The sequence below is a fragment of the Astyanax mexicanus genome, chromosome 13, assembly GCF_023375975.1.
Source record: "Astyanax mexicanus isolate ESR-SI-001 chromosome 13, AstMex3_surface, whole genome shotgun sequence".
Lineage (NCBI taxonomy): Eukaryota > Metazoa > Chordata > Actinopteri > Characiformes > Acestrorhamphidae > Astyanax > Astyanax mexicanus.
In genome coordinates, this window is record NC_064420.1 from 35532188 (window position 1) to 35557763 (window position 25576).

The following is a 25576-nucleotide window of genomic DNA, read 5'->3' on the forward strand; positions in this document are numbered from 1 at the left end:
TAAATAAGTGATTTGGACCAAAGGGACAACTTAGACTGCCAGGGGAAGGCTGGCCAGCTCAAATATCACAGAGCAAAGAAAATCCAAGACTAAACTTCCCAAACAAATAAACAAACTCAAAATGCTTAGAGGGAAAACTATTTCTTTCCCTTTCACCTTTTTTTTTTTTTTTTTTTTTTTTGGAAAGGAGAGTTTCCAGAGAAACCCTGAGAGGAAACCTCAGAAGGGTAGGTCTGGGATACACAATAGCAAAGAGCAAGAGATTCAAGGAGAACACTCGAGAGAGACTTGTGCGTGTCAGGCAAACTCAAGACTGAGCACAGGGCTAGGGGTTGGCTCTCCTTAAATAGGAGAGGACCAGGTGTTGCTAATTGCCTGTAATCAGGGTGCAGTGGTTCTGGGTTTCCCTCTGGTGGCTGGGGGTGGCATAGCAGGTTGCCCAGCCACAGTCTGCACCCTTACAATTACTGCATGTAATCACTAATCTCTATCAGTTCTATCAGTCTGAAGTCTAGCCAAACTCCCTAATGATGGCTAAAGACGTGATATAGTGAAGTTTAGTCCTTGCTTTCCCTTCAACATTCTATTCACTCTTGAAATTGGATAGGATTATTTTGTGCACCCTTGCATATATCCTAAAATAAGTCCTAAAAGTAGAAACCATTGTTAAACAACAAAATATTACACATAGTCATTTATTTATTGGAGAAAATAATCCAATATTACATATCTTATGTGTGGAGAAAGGAGAACACTTCATTCCAGCATAAAAAAACAAATCCCATCTGTGAAACGTGGTGGTGGTAGTATCACAGTTTGGGCCTGTTTTACTGCAACTGTGCATTTTGGCTTTCCATCACTGATGGAAAAAAGACATCTGAATTCTGTCCATGAGCTAAATCTCAGCATCCTTAAGCACAAATGTCATTATATCAAAGAATATTTAATGAAGAATAATGTCATTAAAGTCAATGTCCTGATCTTAATGCAATAAACATGTTGTGGAAGGAGCTGTATGTGTGTGGAAAAACCCACTAAGATAAGAGAGCAGAAACTATTTTGTTCAGAAGAATGGCCAAAATCCTCCAGGCCAATGTCCTGAACTAATCAACAATATTAAGTTGCAGTTATTGCCAGACTAGTGCAATTTGGTTTGTCATAGACATTAATCGAAAAGACATTAATTTTCCTCAATAAATAAATGACCAAGGCTATTATATTTCTCTCATGTGTTTGATTAGGTTCTCCTTAATCTACTTTTGTGAAAATTTAATGACGTTTTATGCAATATTTAGGGATAAATATTGAAAATTCGAAGTTTTTCACAAACATTCAGGCACCACTAAAAATGTGATTAGTAGAGCAAACAGAAACTCTGTATAGGCTGGAAACTATAGAACTATAGATCCAGATGAATTATTGCAACTTAATTTCACAAACATATAGTCCAATCACATCAGAGCAGTTAGATAAACTACATGCAGTTTTCCAGCATTGAATATGTACATATACATTTCCTGTCAAATGCACTACATATGGTGCCATAATCGCTCCAGTCCACAGGGAAGGACAAAATGCTCTAATAAGCGATTAGTCGTCCTAAGTGCTGATGATTGCAAACACACCTTGTCATGTTGTACTTCCTTTCTTCACAAGCTTTCACATCTAATTGTCACACATTTTCTAGCTCTGCTCCATCTCTTACTCCTGCCAGACTCCCACCAAGAGGAAATTGCTCGGTGGATGCTGGGCAGCAATCAGGAAATCCTGAAGTGGAGCCATAACTATAGTCTGGAGTTTGCTAACAGTGAGCATTTTAGTAAACACATGCAGCGTATTGTTGGTTGCGCCCCAATAAAGTGGTCTTATTATTATTTCTAATAGACTGTAGTGCAGATGTTATATTACGTTAGATCAGTGTTTAACTGACACACCTGATTCAACCAATCAGTTAATTAACAAGCCCTTTAAGAGTGGCAGTGAATGTGAAGGACACCTTAAAACCCTAAAACATTGGCCTGTAAACCATAAGCAAGGTAACTACATACCAGACTGAGCTTAGCTTCAACTGATGCGCAGCTAGAAGACCTGCCTACTTTCTTCAAATCATCAAATGTGCTTTATGTAGGAGGGTTAGGCTTAAAGCAACACAGTTAACAACAGCGGTAACAACAGTGGAATACTGGCATGTTTTGCTCCTGGACAGTAAAATTTGTGCTTTGAGCTGCCCTTAAATGACACGTTTTTCTGGACAAGCTGAGAGATACAGAATCATCACTGAAAGTAAAAGATGCATGTGGACTGCAGTGGTAAACTTTTTTTTGTAACATGAATATTACTCCAGTTACTCAAAATTACACAGCTCTCACAAGAGTTATGCACTGCCTGGCCAAAAAAAAAAGTCACCACCAAAAAAATAAATATTTCGGTGGACCTTTAGCTTTAATTCGCTGCTGCAAATTAAAGCTTCTGCAATGTCACAAGATTTATTTCAATCCAGTGTTGCATTCATTTTTCACCAAAATCTTGCATTGGTGATGGTAGAGTCTGACCACTGCGCAAATTCTTCTCCAGCACATCCCAAAGATTCTCAATGAGGTTAAGGTCTGTGGTGAACTCTCAATCCATGTGTGAAAATGATGATCTCATGCTCCCTGAATCACTCTTTCACAATTCCAGCTCCATGAATCCTGACATTGTCATCTTGGAATATGGTCGTGCCATCAGGGAAGAAAAATCCATTGATGGAATAACCTGGTCTATATTCAGTATATTCAGGTAGTCAGCTGACCTCATTCTTTCAGCACATACTGTTGCTGAACCTAAACCTGACCAACTGAAGCTTTAACCCCACATCATTTGCTTAGTTAAATCCAGGTGGCGACTTTTTTTTGGCTGGGCAATGTATAGTTCAATTTGCATTTCACGCCCAGAGAAGCCATGCTATTATAATGACAGCAGTGCTATTCACACTTTTCCTAGACAGCAGAGAATGACAATGATTTTGTAGTTGATATATTGAGGTAAAAATGCTCCATAGTGTTGCTTTTGCTTTTAAATTTTGTAGCCAATTTTCTTCTATTGGCTTTTCTTGTCTTTTTTTTTATTTTTACTGCTTTTTTCACATTGTACTGAACTCCTGCCGAAACTGTGAGGTGTGAGGTGTGAACTGAACTGTGCCTTACCGTGCCATTATATATTAGACTATATATCATTATTCTGTCTTTTTATAGCTTTCATATTTAATTCTGTAAGCCAAGTCTGACAACAGCATATACTGTAAAATATGACTTCAAATATTTATTGGACAGACAACTATTTGGAGGCCTAATGACCTCAATTAATCATCTCTGAATATGTTCTGTGTAAACTCCCGGGGTGCTCGCTGATGCGGGCATGCTCGACTATTTCACCTTATAATAAACAGGCTCAGTAATGCTGTAGCTCTCCAGACCTCACCTGGCAGACGTGTTAACCTCTCTCATGCAGTGTACATAACTCTTGACTTGACACACTCGGCCCCCCGATGGTTACTAACAGCCAGACCTGCCACATATTCAGCCATGCTTCATCTTCTGGCTGTGAGAGACCACCAAGACACTTTTACTCTCCCCTCAGAATGACCCCCACAGCCTCAGTGCTCCTGTTACTGTCTTCGTTTTACTGTAGCTGTTGCAGTGCCAGCAGAAGCTGCGGGTAGTTTATTTATGGCAAGTACCAAGGCATCACATCAGGCATTACATGGATTGGTACATTTAGTTGTTTCCAAATCTCTGTTCTTTTACCTGGAGTCAGATTTATATACTTAAAACTGAGGATGACGTAATATTTAGAATATTAAAGTGACGTTTTCTCATCTACATTGTTAGAAAGAAAGTAATGCATCATAATTATGATGACGAAGAGATTGAGAGTATATTAAAATGTAACATCATTAAACAGATGTTTTATTAACTTTTTAAACAGTTGGATCTATATACATAAAAATCATGAGTTTCTTTAATTTTACCAAATTGAAAACCTCTGGAATATAATCAAGAAAACGATGGATGATCACATTCAATGCTTGAATTTTTGCGCCAGGAGTGGCATAAAGTTATCCAAAGCAGTGTGTAAGACTGGTGGAGGAGAACATGCCAAGATGCATAAAAACTGTGATTAAAAACCAGGGTTATTCCATCAAATATTGGTTTCTAAACTCTTAAAACTTTATGAATATGAACTTGTTTTTTTGCATTATTTGAGGTCTGAAAGCTCTGCATCTTTTTTGTTAAGTGGTCTTTCAAGCTGTAACTATGAAGTAGCAGACTCATTGAGTGATGCAGGGCTATAAAGTGTGTGTTTTTTTTTGTTTGTTTTTTTTTTTTTACATTTTCTTAGACGTTTACTTTTTTAGCTCTGCCCCTTATTACCCAGTCCCAGGTGTTTCCCGTTTCTTATTTTCTGTCCCTGTGCTTGTGTATATATAGTCCCCTTTATTTCAGTATTAGTTGCCTGTGGTTGCACGTCCTACCTTCAGTCAGGTTAAGTTAAATTTATCTCCTTAATGCTCCCTACCTGACACAAAATGAACTGGAATAAAATCTCTTTATTTTGATTATCATTAAAAGAAGACATTTAATAAGTTTTTATTTCCTTCTTTTGAAAAGTTGCCATTTTATGCAGGGCAGGGTTATGTAATCACACATAATTAGGTGCTATATTGTTCCCTAATGCTAATTCAAGTAAATATCAGCATGCAATTCCCATATCCCATTATTGCAGCTGTAACATGAAAGGCAAAGAAGAAATGCCACTTAAGAACCACGTACAGTTCCCTAAAAACCTTCAGATTTAACTGAGCTCATGAAATCATCCATTGAAAAGTGTTTAGGCAACCAAAAGCAGTTCTTTCTCCAGCTAACCCTTTTTGACACCTTTAATTTTAAGAGCACACATAACTTTTAATGGTGCCCTCGAGTAGAAATCATTGATCTTCCAACTGCTAAAAGCCCTGGGCACAAACAACAGTACTCTGATGGTGGTTGTGATTGTAGGACTCAGGTTTAGTTTTGGCTTTGGAGAGGAGGAGGCAGGCCAGAAAGAGTGCAGTGGCCATGACACAATGAAGGTATTGAGTTAAAGAGAGAGAGAGAGAGAGAGAGAGTTACAGCATGAGCTGTTTTTAGATTTGCAGTGTAGTGATGCTCTTTGAGTGTGCAGGTTTGAATGTAAATCTGTTTTAGTGTCCAATAGCGTGTTTGCTTTGACTTCAGTATTTTAGCAGCGGCTTACAGCAGTGTTGACTGTTGGCTTTGGAGATTTTTAGAAATCTACCGTTACTAAGAGGCTGCTATGGGATTGAATGGCTAAATAAATGTGTCCCGGCCCTGGAAACAACTCATTAATTTGAACTGTACAAATGGTTGGCTGGTGGAACTCACGAAGATTCATTATTGTGTTTTCGTAGCTCTCGACACAGAGCATATTCTTCACTGAATAACAAGGTTAAGAACTGTTGGAGTGAGTATGGGAATAAGGACTAGGGGTGTAAGAAAGTATTGATGTATCAAAGTATCATGATAATCTATTTGCAATTCTGTTTAGATTTTGAAAAAAGTATATTTTAATGATATATGTACATGTAAATATTGTTTTCAGACAGTGGTTTATTTTGTGGTGTGTGTTTGTTTTGGTAGATAAAAAGTAAAATTTTCTTTTTCTTTTAGAATTATTGGTATCACTTTTTTATAGATGCCTCATAGATGCTCAACTAACATATAACTTCATGTCTGTTAAATTCAACTGAACTCTGAGGTGAAAGTAAACGACTCTCTGGTAAATGTAACCTCACACACAACTCTAACCCAAACTCTAATCTTAACATTTTCTGGGTTAGGTTTAGGGTTAGATTTAATGTTTAGGTTAAAGTTTGAGTTAGGGTTAGGTTTTAGGGTTAATTAATGATCATTTACATTCAACTAAGAGTTCAGTTGAATTTAATATCCATTAAGTTGAATGCTAACTGAGCATCTGTAAATTTTATTTTTGTTTTTTTTATAATATTCATTTTTTTCTGTAATTAGATTTTATCAATCGTAATAGAAGTCTGGAAATAATTAAGAGACCACTTCAGTTTCTGAACCAATTTATCTGATTTTGCTATTTATATGTATATTGTCATTTAGAGCATTTATTTGCAGAAAATGAGAAATAACAGATGCAGAGCTTTTAGACCTTAAGTAATGCAAAGAAAACAAGTTAATTTTCGTAAAGTTTTAAGTTTGGCATGTTCTCCTCCACCAGTTTTACACACTGCTTTTGGATAACTATAACTTGTAAAACTTATATTTAAAGCTTGGTTTGATGGCTTGTGATCATCAATCTTCCTCTTGATTATATTCCAGAGGTTTTCAATTTGGTAAAAATCAAAGAAATTCATCATTTTTAAGTGTTCTCTTATTTGTTTTCCAGAGCTGCATATTGCCTTTTTCACATTATTGCAAGATTTTGTAATATATTGTCTTGGTTCCCCTGTGTTGTGATACATATCATATTCCCAAGTTCTTGCCAATAAACAGTACTACTATGGATGCCCCAAAATGAAACTTTTTGCCCAAAACCACAACTGAACAAAATGAAAACACTTGTCAGAGGGCTGAATACAAAGTACCGAAAAAGGTTTTGTACAGGTTCTCTTTGCCAGATAACTAATCATAATAAATCATAATGATCTCAATTAATCCTCCTTGTGTAAGGCTCATGCCATCATGACACTGACTGCTTTGGTTTTTGTGTGTCCTCTCTGTTTATCTTCAGACGTGGATGAGTGCCAGGTCCATAACGGAGGCTGCCAGCACAGATGTGTGAACACTAGAGGCTCCTACTACTGCGAGTGTAACCCGGGCTTTCGCCTGCACACCGACGGCCGCACCTGTATAGGTGAGTCACGCCGGGGGTTCGTCCACCAAGGCTGACACACTGGCCTTGGCACGAACTTCTGGAGGCTTCGATCTGCACAATCTAAAGGCAGCTTGCTTTTCACCAGCTGGGAATTCCTTCAAAGCCCAGAGAGGAGGCTATCTTCAGTTCTTTTTTTGTGTGCGAGGGAATCAAAGGAGCTTTTGTTTGCATAATAGCTGAACGTTTCCTACTGTTCTGTTCTGTACTGTACCGGCCTTGTCATGGTGGGCTTGTGGTCAGTTTTGAGGTAGAACAGTCCTTCCCTCCGTAGATTTTCACCACTCATCTGCCAGAACAGCCAGGACACTGCGAAGTGTCCCAGTCATCCATTGTGAAGTTTTGAGTGCAGAAGGTGTCAGATTCAAAGCAGGTCCTGATTTTCCACATTACAAGATCACAGTTCCCTCAAGGATTTCGGAAATAATAGAACTTTTGATTAACCGGGCCTGGTTCTTCTGAATAAAAGCCTTGAAGATCTAAAGTGCCACAATTCTGGTCAAATTTTAGTAATAGTGCCACTCAAAGAGTGTTAAGGCTACTTTAGAAATTCCTTTTTTGTGGTTTGTGGTGCAGTAGTCCTTCACCCTCTCATCTGAAGAGAAACTGTGGTCCACATGCATTCAATTATGCAGAAAAGCTGCAGCTGCCTCCTTTTTTACATATTTACTTATGGAGCATAATTCATGACTTTTTAAGATGATTCTTTATAATGAAGATGTGTTTCCCAGATGCGTTTGAGGTGAGAGAAGTCAGCACCATTACTGAACATGGTTAACATAATACATAAGACTTTTGTAAATTTAAGTCCTCATTGCCATAGTAATCCACTGCCCATGTGTTTCTATCAGCTATTGTTGAATAATAGGGGTGTAATGGTACGTGTATTCTTTGCGAACCATCACGGTACACAAACGCACACAGAATACATGGTACACAGGCAGTCTGTAGGAGGCTTGTAAAACCAATAAATGTAATGCGAAACTATCGTGTGCACCCGTCGCTGCCCTGCCATAGGAAATGAATGGTCGCCTGTTGCTTTTCAATTTGAATGCAGGGTTAGGCGCTTGTACTCTCACTCTCTCACGTGTGCGCCTGCGTGCCCTCTCTCTCTCGCGCACGCTCTCTCTCTTTCTCTCTCTTTAGTAATATGCTTAGACAAAAATATGTGTAGTTTAAGCAGTTAAAGTAATGCTGTTGTTTTTGTTCTTTATAAAGCACCACAGTCATGCTCACTGTTTGTCCAATAAGATCCAAAACATGGAGCCTCTCATGATTCAAGCATTTAATAATAAAAGTGCGCGAACCCTGTTACAACATACCATCCCAAAAAAACAAAACATGATTATAATGCAGATTCATTGTTATTATGAAGTTAATAAAGGTGAGGCTATACAGAATGCCCAGCCTCTTTATTTTTCCAGCAAACATACCGAAAACATAACAAAAACTTACCGAACCATGGGGTTTATACTGAGGTGTGAACTGAACTGTGAATTTTCATAGGGTTCAGTCCAGACAGGATTATTTGGTTTTGCGTAATTTGTTCATTTAAATGCTAATCGTACTCGTGTGATGTTCTCAAACATCCATAAAGCTGTGGTCAGACTCCAACAGGTAGACCCTCATTTAGACTTAATTTAGAAGAGAACCTATTTGGAAGCCAGACATTTTCATTTTTTACATTACAATCTCACTCTTTAACTCTTGAAACTTTTAGGTAAGGTTTGTGCCACACTGACACTTTTAGTGTCAGTGCCACATAAAGAGTGCTAATGCTAGTTTAGAAATTCCTATATGTGGTTTGTGGTGCAGCAGTCCCCCATTCCCTCATCTTAAGAGAAACTGTCATCCACATGCATTCAATTATCCAGAAAAGCTGCAGCTGCCTCCCTTTTTTGACATATTTACTTATAAAGGGATTCTTTATGACTTTCCGAGGTCATTCTTAATGATGAAGATGTGTTTTCCAGCTTTAATCAAGATATTCTCTCCTGAGACTTGCCAAGTGTCTCTCAGAGAGCCTCTTTCCTACTGGAAAGCTGTTTGTTATTACTGTACAGCAGTTGTAATTTGTTTAAGTGAAATAAAAGGACATTCATTAAGACAATATGCCGTCAAAGTGGAGAGGCAGCCCTGATGTATCTTTTCCAGTGTTTTCCATTAATACGTTCACCACAGACATACCATTTCTATGCCGTTAAGGAAATCTGTGCTCTGGAAGCAGGCCTGTATGCTTGAGCTCTTTAAAATAGAAGTCATTAATCCATCTGCTGCTGTGCTGTGGGTCTGAAGCAGTAGCTTTATTATTTAACATCCTGAAATTTGTGTATTTAATTAAATGTAGCTGACTTTCAATAAACTTGAAATATTTCATGGTTTAATTTAGGCCTGTCACAATAGTAATGATGTTGATTTATCGTACAGTATGTGGACATGACCTCAACAATTTGCTGACCTCAAAACATTGTGTTTACCTAACGAGGTGAGCCTATTAATGTGAATAAGCCAGAATGTTGACTGTTTAAAAATATATGTTTTATGTATTTTAGATATTTAAAACTGTTGAAATTTTAATTCCAATGTCTGAATATTCTTAATAATTAAAAGTAACAAATAATTACAGTAACACAGACGTTGTGACAATGCCAAACCTTGTACATTTCAGTGTTTAAACCATAGACTGAACATATGAATAGCTTATATCACTTTTGTAGTGCCAAAACTATTTCAATCTTCCTTATAAAAGTTGTTGAGGAACACAGTAAGATCATTATTTACACAAATCAAGTATGATTCAGTCTACACTGCCGGGCCAAAAACCGGGTCACCACCTGGATTTAACTATGGAAACAAGTAAGATAAACATGGGTGATTATGTTTCAGCTGCCAACACGTTATTATTATATTATATTTTTATTATTCCTGTGTTAAAATGTGGACTTAAATCGGTAGTAATATTGTCTAATGCAATTATTTCTGCTGCAGTATTCCCAAAAATAAGTTATTGTAGCAGGTCAAGTGTATTTCATAAATGTAATTTTAAGAGTGTTTTTTTTTTTTTTTTTTTTTTTTTTTACTTGTAATTTTGCTATTAAAAAATACATACATTTCAAAACAAACATGCACTATTTTAAGATTTTTTAATATTTAGGAAACTTTGTTAAAGTAATTCAACACACTATTTAACCAGTCACAACACCATCTCACATCTACAAATCACAGAGCTGTTTCACTAGTGTTTCTCAATTACTTAACATGTAAATGCATCCAAAGTGTTTTAGGTTCACATAGTAATAATTTAATTACATATGAATGTAATAAATATTTAAAATGCTGTATGGAAAATGTTATATTTTGCATTACGTAAGGCTGGTAATATTATTTTGAAATATATATTCTTAACAGCAAGTTTCACCACCTCACAAGTTCAAAACACCCAAAAAATGTTGTTAAAGGTTTTTGAATTACACCATTATATATTTCACCAAGCCTAGGCATAGAGTATATATATATTTTTTTTTTATGGAGAATCTCCATTCTAAATTCTATGTAACTCTAGTTTTAGAAACTGTCCATTAAAGTTTAGGAAATGTCAGAGGAGTAAATTTTCTTTAAATATACAAAATTTGGTTTTAATTCGAAAAATTTAAACCAGCTACATACATAATGCTCCTGAGACTTTTTCACCTGGTCAGAATCTTTAACTTATCCCAGAAGGTTGAAGGAGTCCAGGCTGTAGGCTCTGATCCATTCCACAAACACTACTAAATACCCAGCCGAGAGCAGTTAAATCTCCTAATTAATCACAGAGGATTCAGTCCAGACAGGATTCTTTGGTTTTGCTTAATGTTCATTTAAATGCTAATCGTACTCATGCACTGCTCTCAAATATCCATAAAGCTGTGGTCAGAATCCAACAGGTAGGCCCTTATTTAGGCTTAATTTAGAACAGGACCTTTCTGTAAGCCAGATATGTTCATTTTCACATTACAGTCACACTCTTTAACTCTTGGAAACATTCTTTTTCTCCAGGCCTTTCCTTCTAAACTGTGCCATTTTATGGAAAACCGCAAGCCCAAATTCCATCCATCTATAAACCCTGCCATCATTATCCAGCTTTGTTATTGCGAAGAGTATTTGAGTGTTTGATGACAGAAGTTTTTAAAAGAAATGACATTTGAAGTGGGTTTAGATGAAGAAGTTGAAGGTGGGGCTTTTTGAGGACAGACACGAAGCTCACATATTTACGTGTACTAATCAGACTTGGCTAAAATAGTCTGCAATAACAACAGTTGTTTAGTCTGTTGTCTTGCTATTAAGCGTAGATTAGAGTGCTCTTTGTGTCTGAGAGGAGTTTCAGCCGTGATCGTATGCATTAAATACTGGCACCGTGTTCAAAGTCAGGGTTGATGTATTGTGTTTTAACCTGTAGTTTGACCGTAACCTTTTTTTGACCCCTGGATAATGACATCAGTGGTCAGGAGGTTCCAGGAGAGCCTTTGTCTGACTCCTAATTGAGGAGCAGAGGGGGAAGATGAGGAAGTCTGTGAAGCTACCATCATTAGAATAGTTAAAAGCTGGTATTTTTGACAGTACAATTTGGCAAACAATGCCAAACCCTGTACATTTTAATGTTTAAACCATAGACTGAACATAAATATGGCTTAAACCACTTTTGTGGCAGAACGCTTTCAATGTTACTTTCAATAAAAGTTATTGAGGAACACAGGAAGTTCATTATTTACACAAAAAAGGTCACCACTTGGATTTAACTTAAGAAACAGGTTACACAAAAATGGGTGATTATGTTTTAGTTGCCAACAACTTATTTAACATTAGAGAAGCTTGTAAAACTGATGCCGCAGTAAATGTGTGCTGTAATCAAAGCTAAAGGCGGCTTTTTGACAGCAAGTTTTAATTGCAAATTAAATTAAAAGTATTAGTTACAATTACAAAAGAATACAATTTAAATGCAGGCCCATAAGTATTTGAAAAATTACACAGTTCTCAAACTTTGCCTCCGTATACCACCCTACTGTATTTGATGTAATTAAACCAAATAATATTACAACAATATTACTATTTTCTAGCATTTCCTTATAACTTTATGCAATAACACATAATGTATGACCATAAATGAAAATATGGTGCCAATGGATTCAAATATGAGGCAAAGAATTTATATTCAAGTATGCTGCAGTGATGTCTTGATTTCTTTATTTAAATCCATTGACCTGTCTACAGAAACAAATCGAGACAAAAGTGTCTCTGTTTATATACTAATTTTTCTAACTGTTTTAGATAAATTAGTATATGATTTATCTAATTTATCTTATCTAAATGAGTCAGGTATGTTTTGTTAATTAATAAGTAACAGTGAGAAAATATTCATTGTCAGAGAAAAGCACAATGTCCCCAGACATTCTGTAGACAGTATGAAATGAGCATGACTGTGTGGAACGTAAAGGAAAAGAGAGAAAGTCCAGCTTGCATCTGCTGTCTGCCATAAGCCTCCTGCTAGCACTTACCATATCAACTCATGTTTGATGGCTTTTAAATGGGGCATAACCAATTTGCTGGGCTGTTTCAACCACTGTTATTATTGGTGTCTATTTTCAGATGGCAATCACTGTGAAAACACTTGAATGGCAGGACCATTGAATATCACATTCCTAGTGCTCAGTGGCAGTGAGAATCTGAGAGAAAGATGGAGCAGAGTGCCTTTACTAGGCATTAAATACAGATACAATACATGTATTAAAAAGTATTCCCTGACATTACCAAAGAAGGACATTCAGAATTCAGTACATGTTTGCTCTAATGCAGTTCAGAATGCTTCAGTTGAGGAATATTGTAGTTCAGCTGTGGCTCAGATTCTGTTTTTTTAATAAGAAGTAATATGCAGGGTGATGCATGCAAACAGAAAAGAGTGAGACTGATAGAGAAAGCACGAAGGAAATAAAAAAAAATGTGAAAAAAGTGTGAAAAAACAGTGAATTTATTCATTTAATGGTGAATAAAATGCCTTAATTAGTTATCTGCTTCGAGATGTGATTGTCAATCAATTTTAAATATAATGAACAGTGTAATTTGATCATTCTGGAAACGTATAATTTCCTGTGTATGGGTTTAGATGCAGTTTTCTTGTAATTACTAACATTTATTATTTATAATTTATTATTTATTATTATGCATCTTGTGACGCTACAAAGGACTAGTATTTTAGTACAAATCTATCCCACCTGACTATATGCTGTTTTATATGACTCTTTTTTGTTACCTATTGATCACACAAATGAAACAATCTAATAAAGCTGTTTGGTGAGGTCACCTAAATGACCTGCCGCTTGCAAATTCATTGTAAAAATTGTGTGTGTGCCTTGAAGACTTTGTTTTTCAACATTTCTGAGTTTTTTTTTCTCTTTCACATCGTATGTATTCTGTGAACTGTTGGTAACCAAGGACCTTTAAGTGTACATCAGTTGTATCCTTGAAACCACTCAGAACATCAGCTGCATTTATATGCTATATATTAAGAGCCTTACCAGCTGAGAAATGCAGCCCACCAGCTGCAGCTCATATCACACTTATACAGTATCTGTAAAAGAATACACTGTACATTACCAGCAGCATTAATACAAATTCAGCAACGTTATCTGAACCTTTTCCATCTTTTCTAACTTTGCTCTCTTTGCTCTTCAGCTGTGCTGTCCTGTGCTATCAGTAATGGAGGCTGTGAACAGGAGTGTGTGCAGCTCTCTCCCGCTCACTTCCAGTGTCGCTGCAGACACAGATACCAGCTCACGGCTGACGGCAAACACTGTAAATGTAAGTACTTCACAACTTATTTTTTGGAGTTGTTTCATTGCCATGGTGTTAAACTGATTAAAAACTGAAGGAATGTTTTTCTTTACTCATTTCCGCCAGATCATCTGATAATAGAAGAATGTAGCAGCATTCAAACAGAGTTTTATATAACCTCACAGTGCAAAGAAAGTGCTGAATTGTTGATTTAGTGAGGCTTTTTTTGCCTATTAATGTGGGAATGGGGAAAAATAAAAGCTGGAGCTGAGCTGACCTTAAAAATGCAACTGGCGGATTTTCCGTTTTCCAGTACAGACCAGTGTTGGGCACGTTACTTTGAAAAAGTAATTAGTTATAGTTACTCGTTACTTCTCCAAAAAAGTAACTGAGTTACTAACGGAGTTACTCCACTATAAAAGTAATTAGTTACCAGTAAAAGTAACTACCGCGTTACTTTTTATTATTCGCCCGTCAAAAAAAGGAAATCAATTATGCATTTACTATTATTATTAGAAAAATAACAAAAAATAACAAACGAAAATAAACCCAAAATGTTGACAAAAATATAATCTAACGAATTTCAAAAAAATAAAACGAAATTCTCCACACAACCAAAGAAAATTACTAAAACTTGTAATACTGAAAAAAGCGGAAAAACGCGTCTGGGGATGAAATTTAACAAACCAAGCCACACTCAAAAGAAATATGTATATATAAAACAAAATAATGGACAAAAACAACAATTTAATGCCTGTTAAAATGGTATTAATATAACAGCTTCACCGAAAGAGAATAGAGCTTAGATCGTGCCCAAAAAATCCGACCCAGCCGGAGCCCGTGCACATTCTGCCCAAGCCCGAACCATAAACTGTCATTATGAGCCTGACCCGATCCGCCCCATAAACTGTCTGTTTTCGGGCTGATTGAATGAGCGAAATATAATCAGAATTATGTTAATTAACACTGTAACATAGAAGCATAGAACTATTATTTAATTTAAATGATTTTTAAGAACAGCTACACACAATGCTGCAAGTCAAACGCGGAGGCGTTCACGTGCGCCCAGAGCTACGTGATTACAGTTTTCATTTTTATTATAGTTTAATTTTATTTTGTTTTTATTTTTTCTGTTCATTTTAGGGTGGGCTTGCTAGCGCGAGCGCTTTACACAAGAACTAACGGACCACGAGTGCCGCGCGCTCGGCACAACAACTCCCGCTGTACAACTCCGCTGTACAACAGCGCTTATAAATAAATTAAACACAAAAATGAGGGTATTCTATCAGTAATTTCAGTTCGTTTTAGTTAGTTTTATAAACACAAAATACAGTTCGAGATAGTTATGTTTTTCCTTTTAATTACCGTTTTTATTAGATTCAGTTAACACAAATGTTTTTCACTTTCAATTTTCGCTATTTCGTTCGCTTTAGTGAACAATAATAATTGGTTACTTAGCAACATTGTGATTATCACACCAGAGCTTTATATAAAATAAAAATAGGAGCCTGATTTCGGGTCGGTCCTCAGGTCAGGTGGGATTCGGGCAGAGAATCTAAGCTCTAAAATAGAAAGCAGCAGCACCACAAAAACCGGAGCAGCTAAAAAGAGCTTAACGTCCTTAATTCGGAACTTGGGTTGTCCACGGCAATCACTGAATTGATTAGAGCAGCAAATCGTCACAATTGTGCCTCACTTCACCACGCCAAACCACAGGCACAGCGGCCAGAAGCTCAAGTTCACCGGACAGAGGAGGGGTTAACCAGGGCAAAGCGAAATAAAAAAAAAAAGTTCATAGCTGCTAAAGTAACGTGCAGTAACGGGGTGTCGGAAATGGTAACGGCGTTATAGTTACAGTCATAGTAATTAGTTAGATTACTCGTTACTGAAAAAAATTAACGGCGTTAGTAACGCCGTTAGTTTTAACGCCGTTACTCCCAACACTGGTACAGACACAGTAATTGCCATTGCAGTGTTAGTGACCTGTTCTGCCAGTTCTCAGGCAGTTAAAAAGTCTTTAATGCTGCAACATTTATTGCATCCTATGGGTTATTCTTCAGTAAATACGTGGAATGAAGTCGAACTGGATGCCAAAAGTGGATATCTCTTCTTTTTAATCATTTCTTCCTGCTGGCTTGACATGTAAGAATCATCTTAACATCTAAAACATTTGATTCACATTTATTTTCACATCTTTGGTATATTATTTGTCTTATGCCCATTCTGTCTTGCCTTTTATTTGTGCAAAACGGTTATGTTTGTTTGAAATATTGGGTACTAAAATTAAAAAGTTTTAAAATGTTAAGAAGTTAATCAAGGGTTACTCTGGTAAAAAGAGGGGTTCCAGGCTGTTGCAACTGTTCTTGGACTAGGTTTCTTGATTCCTTAATGTATTACCAGTGAGACCTAGGGGTATGTGAATAAAGAAGAGCAGAAGAGTAGCCAATAGTATTTACAAGCTATTTGATGTGAAATGTTATGAAGCTGAATGTTATGAATGGTTGAGCTTGGACTGTGTAAAGGTCAGAGCAGGGATGGTTTTAGAACCAGTTTGTGGAAATGATTATTACTGAAAGAGCAGGCAGGAGCATTGGATGGTCACTGGACCTCAGATAGCACTCCAGCGCTTGGCCATCAATGGCTTTCCTAACTACTTCTATAATACTTATCATGTGTTCTTATAAAGCAGCATAATTTACAGACTGTCAGTGATGAGAGCGAGTGAAGACAAGAGGAGGACAGGGATTAAAATAGATATGTGCCAAAACCACAGCCATAAATTCTGAATTATTAAGGAGTTGATATGTGGCTTCTGAGTGTAAAATATGGATGGAAGATTTTTGGACTGGGAGTGGGAAAGATAAAATGTAGTATCTGCTAAAACCCCCGAACGTGAGACTGTGAGAATGTCTCTGAGCCCCCGGCAGCCTGTAGGCTCCCACCACACAGGAGCTCAATAGTGCTGATGCTGTGTCTTTGAGGTCTGTAATAGATTTGTACTTCATGCTTGAGTAAGTGCCAAACCGGTGTGTGTTACGGTACAATGGTGAAAATCTTCAGAGCAGACCCAGACTGATTAAACGTCTTAATGAGAGATGTGTGGAGCTTAATACTTTCCTCTTAATGCTGACGATTATGTGGCGTTAAAAAAGCAAAGACTCCAATTGAAGTTAAGCGCGGAGATGGAAGACAGAGCTCAGGCAGTAGAGTGTGAAATGCACAAACACTAATATACATTAAATCGCTGTACATTTTGGCTTGCTTTGAAATTGCCTGAGTGCAATTTCCACCTAGTAGCTCTTGCATTACTCAGACTGGAGCGTCATCTTCTTGGCAAACCCAGTGTCAACCTCCGCACGCCTGCCAACAAGCGCTTTCACTTCGGCTTTCCAGTGGCTTGAGCTTTAGCAGAGCCCCTTGTTCTGAGGTGAAACACAATTAGGTGAAGACAGGCAGGCAGTCTGTATGTGCCTTTAATAAAAAAATGTAATGTAAAAAAAGTATAATTGAGGACTGTGGATTGTGATGGATATTTTATATATATATTTTTTCCAGAACAGATACCCTGTATTCCTGTACCCTGACTTTGTTAAGTAATGCAAATCAATTTGCACAAGCAAAACAAAAAGATGTGCTGATTTTAAATCCTTGAGATTGTCAACAGCCTTGGCTGACCTTATTTACGCCCCTAAACTTTATGTACACCTTGTGCATAAGTGAACGGATTTCAAGGTCTTTTTTTAAATTAGCCCCAGAGAATCCATCCTTGGCTAATCACTAATTTGAGCTGATCCTGTAGTTGCAGTCTTTTCAACTAAGTAAACACACAGATTACACTTAAGCACATGTCTTTACAATATGGGGCCATATTTTAGTTAAATCTGTAGGCAAACTGTCAACCACACACTGCGCAGCTTGAATAAGGCTGTGTCAGTGTGTCTTTGCTATCGTAACCACAGGAAAAGTATGAATAGCACAGTGTGCTCGAAATGCACAAACGGCATGTACTAATGTTCTTAATTAATCATTGGTGTGTTTTGGGTGTAACATGCAGTAAGCCAATCAGCAGTTTACTTGCTATTCCCCTTAAGAGCCAGGTGAGGCCTGCCTAGGTTCATTTCAGTCAGTGGTACATCTGTGTTTTCCGTTGCCAAGATAGCAAATGAAAGAAATTAACCTGAGCACATCATTGCTATTTAAACATTTAAACAGTTGAAGGCGTGAAAATATACTATTAACGGGGTGTAAGTGCCTGTCTTCTTAGTAATATTTTGAACTAGCTTGACCTTGTTCTGTATTATTCTGTCAGGCGTACATATCAAGCAGAGAGTTTTTGAAGTTGATGTGTTAGAAGCAAGAAAAATGGACAATAAATCGAAGCTACTTTTAGAAGGACTTTATGTATTAATACTGACTTACGTATTTGGCAGCTTCTAAGCGTGCGGCATCTTTTTGATTCTAGCCTCTACAAACTAGAGCAGGGGTCGGCAATTAAGTTTGGCTGTGAGCCAGATATTTTCCAAGCCATAACATGACAGGCAACAAAGAAAAATTCTGTTTTGGAAAATTAAGTGTAATGGGATAGAGTGCTACAGACTAGTAGCTCTCCAGCCCAGAGGGTTGTTGAACCCAATCGCAGAACAGTTGAATTCAAAGCAGGTAAACCCAAGAAGAAAGTGAAAAATAAATAAATAAACACACCACTCCACCCAAGAATGGGTGGAAACTAAATTCACGCCAAGTGCAACAGAGAGATAGGGGAGGAATGTAAACAAAAGCTCGCCAGCGAAGCTTCTTCATTATCGTTTATTATAGTTCAAACAGCCTATGGCCGACCCCTGGACAAGAGTAAGCAGTGAAGCCTTAGTTAAAGTGGCTAACTGTCTTAAATATATGTAAATATAGTGTAAAAGATGGTTCAATGACTGGGTCAAAGCATTTCCAAAACATCAGGCTGCCGTATTGTGGTATGATTCCAGTATACAGTGGTCAGTACCAACCAAAAAGCTCCCACCTCACATCTTACAGGAATGAAAGGATCTGCTGCTAATGTTTTGCTGCCAGACACCACAGTAAACATTCAGAGGTCACGTGGGGTCCATGCCTTAATGTGTCAGAGCTCCTTTAGTGGCACAAGGGGGACCTTCTCAATATTAGGCAGGTGGTTTTATTTATGTTATGGCTGATCGATGAACAGTATATCAAACACTTAACTATGTCGGGGCCTCTGGTAAGCCTCAAATTTAAGCACGTCTGTGAATGCTCCAAGTCTCATGGTAGACATTGGCCTCTTCCTAAAGTCTTGGCTCTTCCTGGCTTTACTTTGAGGTAACAGTAATCTGTAAAGCCCCGGGGTGCAGCAAAGTCAGCGTCGTCTCGTTCCACCTCTCAGGGATAAAGTACTGGAAGTGATTATGTTATTTATGCCCTGAGAAACAACCACTCTCTCATTTAGCCCCAATTATCGTCTTACCCAGTAAGCCACCAGGAGCGGGGTTGGCACGAGTGTTTGGGGGGGGTGGGGAGTGAGGAGTGTGTGTAATTGAGATTCAGAAAAATAGTTTACTACAATAGAAGTATAAGGCTGCGTTTCCACTGTAGGTTATTGTGATTAATCTTATTTTAATAATGGAAACATAAGAGTAAAATAAAAGAATCAATATAAGATCATTGCAATGGGATTTTATTATGTGCAACATGTTTGTCAAATGATATCTTTTAAACTTTAAACAGAGATTGTCCTTTGTAAACTATATTTAATCAGCATTTAAATTTCCAAAAGCTTATCTGTTCTCATCTTTGTCTCTGCCTCTGATTATCCTGTTTGCCAGTGATTTAACCCTTGCCTGCTTATTGAATTGTGTGATTTTGGAATAAAAAAAAAATCTGCTACTGCATCCAGCATCATTTCCTGTTGTGACAGTCTGTGTGTGTGTGTGTGTGAGAGAGAGAGAGAGAGAGAGAGAGAGAGGTGGGGGTGGAGTGAGAGTTACTTATGAGATTTAACCCATATTTCAATATAAAAAAAAAGGAATCTACAGTCTGAACTCACCATTAGCGATACTATTTTTTCATCGCTAAATAAAACCACTAATAAATCACTCTGTAAGATCTGTAAAATCAGTAAACTTAGAACAAATTATTAATTTGCATTTTAAAAATGCGATTAACGCATTAAAGTGTCCTCATTAATCCTGTGCATTAACACTTTAGCGTTGACAGCACTATTTTAATGGTCCTCAAGTGGGCTTAGACTACAGCTCTGGAAAAAAAATTGAGACCACTTCAGTTTCTGAATTTCAGTTTGTCTGATTCTGCTATTTATAGGTATATGTTTGAGTAAAATTAACATTGTTGTTTTATTCTATAAACTACAGACAACATTTCTCCCAAATTAAAAAAATATATATATTGTCATTTAGAGCATTTATTACCAGAAAATGAGAAATGGCTAAAATAACAGATGAAATCACTATTTGGTGGAATAATCCTGTTTTTTTAATAACACTTGTCATGCATCTTGGCATGTTCTCCTCCACCAGTCTTACACACTGCTTTTGTCTAACTTTATGCCACTCCTGGCGCAAAAATTCAAGCAGTTCAGCTTGGTTTGATGGTTGTGATCATCCATCTTCTTCTTGATTATATTTCAGAGGTTTTCAATTTGGTAAAATCAAAGAAACTCATCATTTTTAAGTGGTCTCTTATTTTTTTCCAGAGCTGTAGATGTGATATGTTGCCTCTAACTCTGACCTGTTTCTTTTACAGTGAGAAACCCCTGTACGGAGAGGAATGGCGGGTGTACGCACACATGCCGTAGCGTGGGCGGGCATGCTGTGTGCGAGTGCCACAGAGGCTACAGACTGGCTCAGGATCAGAAGAGCTGTGAAGGTAAATGCCTCTGACAGAACAAAACTGAAGGCTCTTTCCACCCTCTAGCTCATTTCTATTGCGCCACTGTGGAAGGCTCTTTCATATGGAACATCCTCCCCATAATGAATTCTTCTGGGGAGATTTCTTTCCCATGCTTTTGGAACTTGGGAGGGATGGAAATACTGCCTTTCATTTGCAGAAGGAGGAGAAGAAGACTGCATGCTGTGGAATTAGGTTCGTCCTCTCAGCACTGGCTGGGGCCACAAAGATAGCCAGCCAGTAGGTTCTTCTCTCATGGCGTCAGTGTCATAATCGCTTTTGGCCTGAATATGTGATGAGCCCACCACTCTGGTGATGAGAGGCTGCACTTGGAGACCTATGCTAATGATATGGAACTTCACTGTGTAGAGTGAGCATTAAATATACACACTGGAATAGAGAAGATATGTTGTCATCCTCTTCAAATCCCTCTGCCTCATAAGTCATGACCACATATGCAGAACATTTAAGTTCCTCAGACAGTATCCAACAACCAACCAACCAACTGTAATTCTAGGAACTTTAAAATCTAGTCACTGCTTTAAATAAAACATTGGATTGTTACAGATTCTCCAGAGATCTACTTACAACCACAACTTAGAAAAACGTTGGAACAGAAAATACTAATAAATAATCACATAGTTTTTTGATTATTGACAGGGAGGTCTGAAAGGTCCTTGTGTTTTTCAACAAAACTATGTTAAACCACATGCTGCTAACATTAAAAAGGCACTGCTGTGGAAAAAGAGGTAATGGATACTGAAGTGGCTCGTCTGCAGTTTTGACCTTTCTCCAATTTTTTCTCTGAATTTTGAATTTTGAAATTACCCCATACTATTTCATGCCTTAAGACATGTTTGCATGAAGAATGGGACAAAATAACACCTAAACAATTATTGAAATTCTCAGTGCTTAAAGTGTTTTTATTGTTGTAAGAAAAATGCCAACATTGCAAAGTGGTAAAATCTTTTCTGACCCCACATTTTTTGGAATGTGTTACAGGTTTAGATGTTTGAACAGACAAAAAAAAACATTAAGTGTCTTGGGTTCATAGTTTCTGCAATCAAATAAAAATCAAAGAAACATAGAAAACACCACACTGTCCCAGCCTTTTTCTGATTTAGGGTTGCAGGTACACAGAGCAGCCCTGATTTTAGGAGCTGCCTCTAGGCTGTCACATTCTGATCCTGTGATTTATTTGATGTTTTCACAGCTGTTTTAGTCTTATAGGCGTATTGGTCTGAGCACCTTCACATGGTTAAGGCTGCTGTGCTGTTTATTCATTCTCACTACCTGGAGTACCAGGGGTCTACCAACCGGATATCTAGAGGAAACCAAAGCCATGGTGCTCATTTAGACAGGTGGAAAAACAGCATTCCAGAAATGTATAAAGATGTATGTGAATGTGCCATTATATCAATAATTAACAAGTAATTTATACAGTCAAAGACTTCCAAAATAATGAATAAAACAAAGCAAAACAATTGCTGTTAAAAATATAAATGTGGACACAGCATGTATGTAGTATTTACTTCTTATATGGGAAATAATTTAGTTTTTTTTTTTTTTTTACTTTCTGCATAATTTAGTCTTCAAGATGAACAAAAAAGTCAATCCGTGTCGTGTTTATTGTTGAGAAACTTTGCAATTTGGGTCATTACAAGAAACTGGTTTCCAACACTTTACTAACCAAAATGTCCAGTTGCAACACAACACACCCTGCACTAATCTACTGAGTTTATATATACAAAATTCATATGCCAACTAGATAAATCTAAAACCTATTTGTGCAGTATTTTGAGTTGGAACACATCGTCGCTGTCCAATGAAAAAACAAGCATCTTCATTTTTGTCGATTTTTAGTTTACTTTGTCGATATTTAAACAAACAAACTTTCCCTTAGACTGTCTCAAAAATTATTGCTGAATGGACCAACAGAAATTCTCCCAAATTAACTAAAATTAACTTAAATTAAATAATTAATTAAATTAAAACTTTTTTTTACATTGACTTTCATTAAAAGTGATGAAGGTTTCATCTTTCTCCTGTAAAGTTGCTGTTTTGGAGATACATATGTTTCATTGGACAGTGACAATATCCTTTATGTATTTAAACTTCTATATGTGAACACAATTTTAGAGACTCTGGAGTGGCCCATGTGACTAATGCCACATCCAAGCATTGCTGGAAGTCTCAGAATGTCCTCTCTCTCTCTCTCTCTCTCTCTCTCTGGGATGGTAAAATAATGATAGAGTGACCCCCAACATATTTCATGTGACTCAGTGGACGCACATGCTCACAGCATTAGCTGTATCATATGATAAGGATTGTCCTAAATGGATGTTGGTAACTAGAGAGAAAATAAAATAAAAAAATCCCAAAACTTGTGATTCATTTATCAGATGAAATGAAGACTTATTTTATTATCTTTGCATTTCAGACATTGATGAATGCGAGACTGGACAAGCTGCTTGCGCCCATGATTGCCGAAACACCCCAGGCTCCTTCTCCTGCATCTGTAATCCAGGATATGAACTGGGCTCTGAAGGCAGGAAGTGCTATCGTGAGTAACCTCTCACCTGTAGAACTGGCATGGATGAATACTGTATCTGTTAACTGGAGCTTGTGCACCATCATGAGATGACCTTGTGTTTGTTGCATTCTGTCTGACAGGCATTGAAATGGAGATAGTGAACAGTTGTGGCTCCGGAAACGGGGGATGCTCACATCACTGTCAGCATGGTCTACAAGGGCCCGTCTGTAGCTGCAACACAGGGTACCAACTTGATGAAGACCTCAAAACTTGTTTGGGTGAGAAAATGATTTGATGACATGGAGAGATTGCTCTTGCAGAAGCTTTCCCTGCTCATTCCTGAACTAATGAATGTATTAGAATGTCACTCTCTCTGCAACATGTAGCTTCTTGATAGTAAAATTCATTAACCTGTTAACATTAGGAATTAGGCTTTAAACTATTTTCTGCTGTGAGAATAGCTAAATGTGTTCACTGTGTGAGAGTTCTTTGTAATGAGCTCCAGTGAGGTTATTAGTCACTACCTGTGTTAGATGTTGACCAATTATATATATTATATATATTGTCTAAAGGTGGGTGACCAAATGTTTATATACAGCTCTGGAAAAAATAAGAGACCACATAAAAATGATGAGTTTCTTTGATTTTACCAAATTGAAAACCTCTGTAATATAATCAAGAGGAAGATGGACGATCCCAAGCCATCAAAATAAGCTAAACTGCTTGAAATTTTGCACCAGGAGTAGATTAAAGTTACTCAAAAGCAGTGTGTAAGGAGCACTGGTGGAGGAGAGCATACCAAGATGCCCGAAAACTGTGAATAAAAAACAGTTATTCCACCAAATATTGATTTCTAAACTCTTAAAACTTTATGAATATGAACTTGTCTTCTTAGCATTATTTGAGGTCTGAAAGCTCTGTATCTTTTTTGTTATTTCAGTCTTTTCTCATTTTCTGCAAATAAATGCTCTAAATGACAATATTTTTATTTGGAATTTGGGAGAAATGTTGTCCATAGTTTATAGAATAAAACAACAATGTTTATTGTACTCAAACATATACCTATAAATAGCAAAATCAGACAAATTGATTCAGAAACTGAAGTGACCTTTTAATATTTTTCCAGAGCTGTATATATATTTCTCTAAAGGAGCGTGAGCGAACATTTACATATATATTTTGTAAAGGAGGGTGGTTAAACATTGAGCTCTGTAGCTCAAACCGTTTAATATTAGCATTATACAGATTTATAGAATGTAGAGATCTTTCTATGATGAATGTTGCTCATTCTGTATCCAACTCTACTTGTAATAATTATTGCCATTTTGGAAAAGCACTTTCAGTGTTAACTCTTATTTAGCATGTTTTACATTGTGACATATTTTTGGCAGTTGGCATTTTGCCTATAGCGATGCAGGAAGCTTAGTGGTTTCAGACACGTTGTTTTAGATGAACAGAAAAAGACTTGGGTGAAGCCTGGCTGAGATTCTAAAGTATCTTGAAAAAACAGGTTTACTTAGAAAACTAATACAGCTTTGGAATCCATTTCAAGAATAATAATTCCAATCATATATCACAGTTTTTAATTACTTTAATAGTAAAAGGGAGAAAAAACCTGCTAATACACCTTTAACTGTATGCTGTTTTAACTGCCCTGTTAAAACAAGTCATTTATCTAGTTCGAGACTTCCAAAATACTGAATAAAACAAAGCAAAACAATTGCTGTTAAAAATATAAATGTGGACTCATGTATTGACTGAATGTATTGACTGGGCCAGTCTATATCGAATTGCCAGTGGGTAAAAGACTAAAAATAACTCTTTTTATAACTTTTAAAATAACTATTTTATAAAAGACTGCATTGAAATTTAGAAAATCACAGTGTTTATTTAACTTAAAATCATATGAGATATTTCCAGTTTAACAAACTACAGAATTCATTTACATTGTAGTACAAGTCCGCCAGTGATACCTAACACACTATTTTAACACACTCAGCATTCTTCAAACCTTTTATAGACCAATAATTGAACTCAAGTGTTTATTCACTTAGGCTTGTTAAAACATGAAGATTACTGTTTCCTGTTTCAACTGCAGAATTTATTATTGCTGTCACTAGAAACATCACAACATTCACGAGAGTTTTCACAAGAGGTGAACGACCTTCAGAATTTGCTCTTTCTCCCTTTATTTTATTAACTTTCACAGATTTCAAAAGCCAAGTGCGCATAAAAGTCATTGAAAACTTTCCATTTCAGTAAAAAATTAATAAAAGTCAAAGACGCTGTCATAAGGTTGAGTTTGGACAGCAGCAATATATTCATATTTTATTTCTAGAAAAACAAGTTCATGTTTTATGTGATGTGTTTAGCCAGCTGGATTGTGAT

At 36.9% G+C, this 25576-nt stretch overlaps 1 protein-coding gene across 2 annotated transcripts in view; it reads left to right on the top strand.

Annotated features, from left to right (window-relative positions):
- Positions 1 to 25576, top strand: part of megf6a (multiple EGF-like-domains 6a) — a 127065-nt gene that overhangs the window by 75336 nt on the left and 26153 nt on the right. For both annotated transcript variants that reach the window (XM_022677438.2, XM_022677439.2), the window contains 5 exons: positions 6799 to 6921; positions 13645 to 13770; positions 20512 to 20634; positions 23096 to 23218; positions 23329 to 23466. In XM_022677438.2, coding sequence (XP_022533159.2) covers positions 6799 to 6921; positions 13645 to 13770; positions 20512 to 20634; positions 23096 to 23218; positions 23329 to 23466 — 633 coding nt within the window. The remainder of the gene's footprint in view (positions 1 to 6798; positions 6922 to 13644; positions 13771 to 20511; positions 20635 to 23095; positions 23219 to 23328; positions 23467 to 25576) is intronic.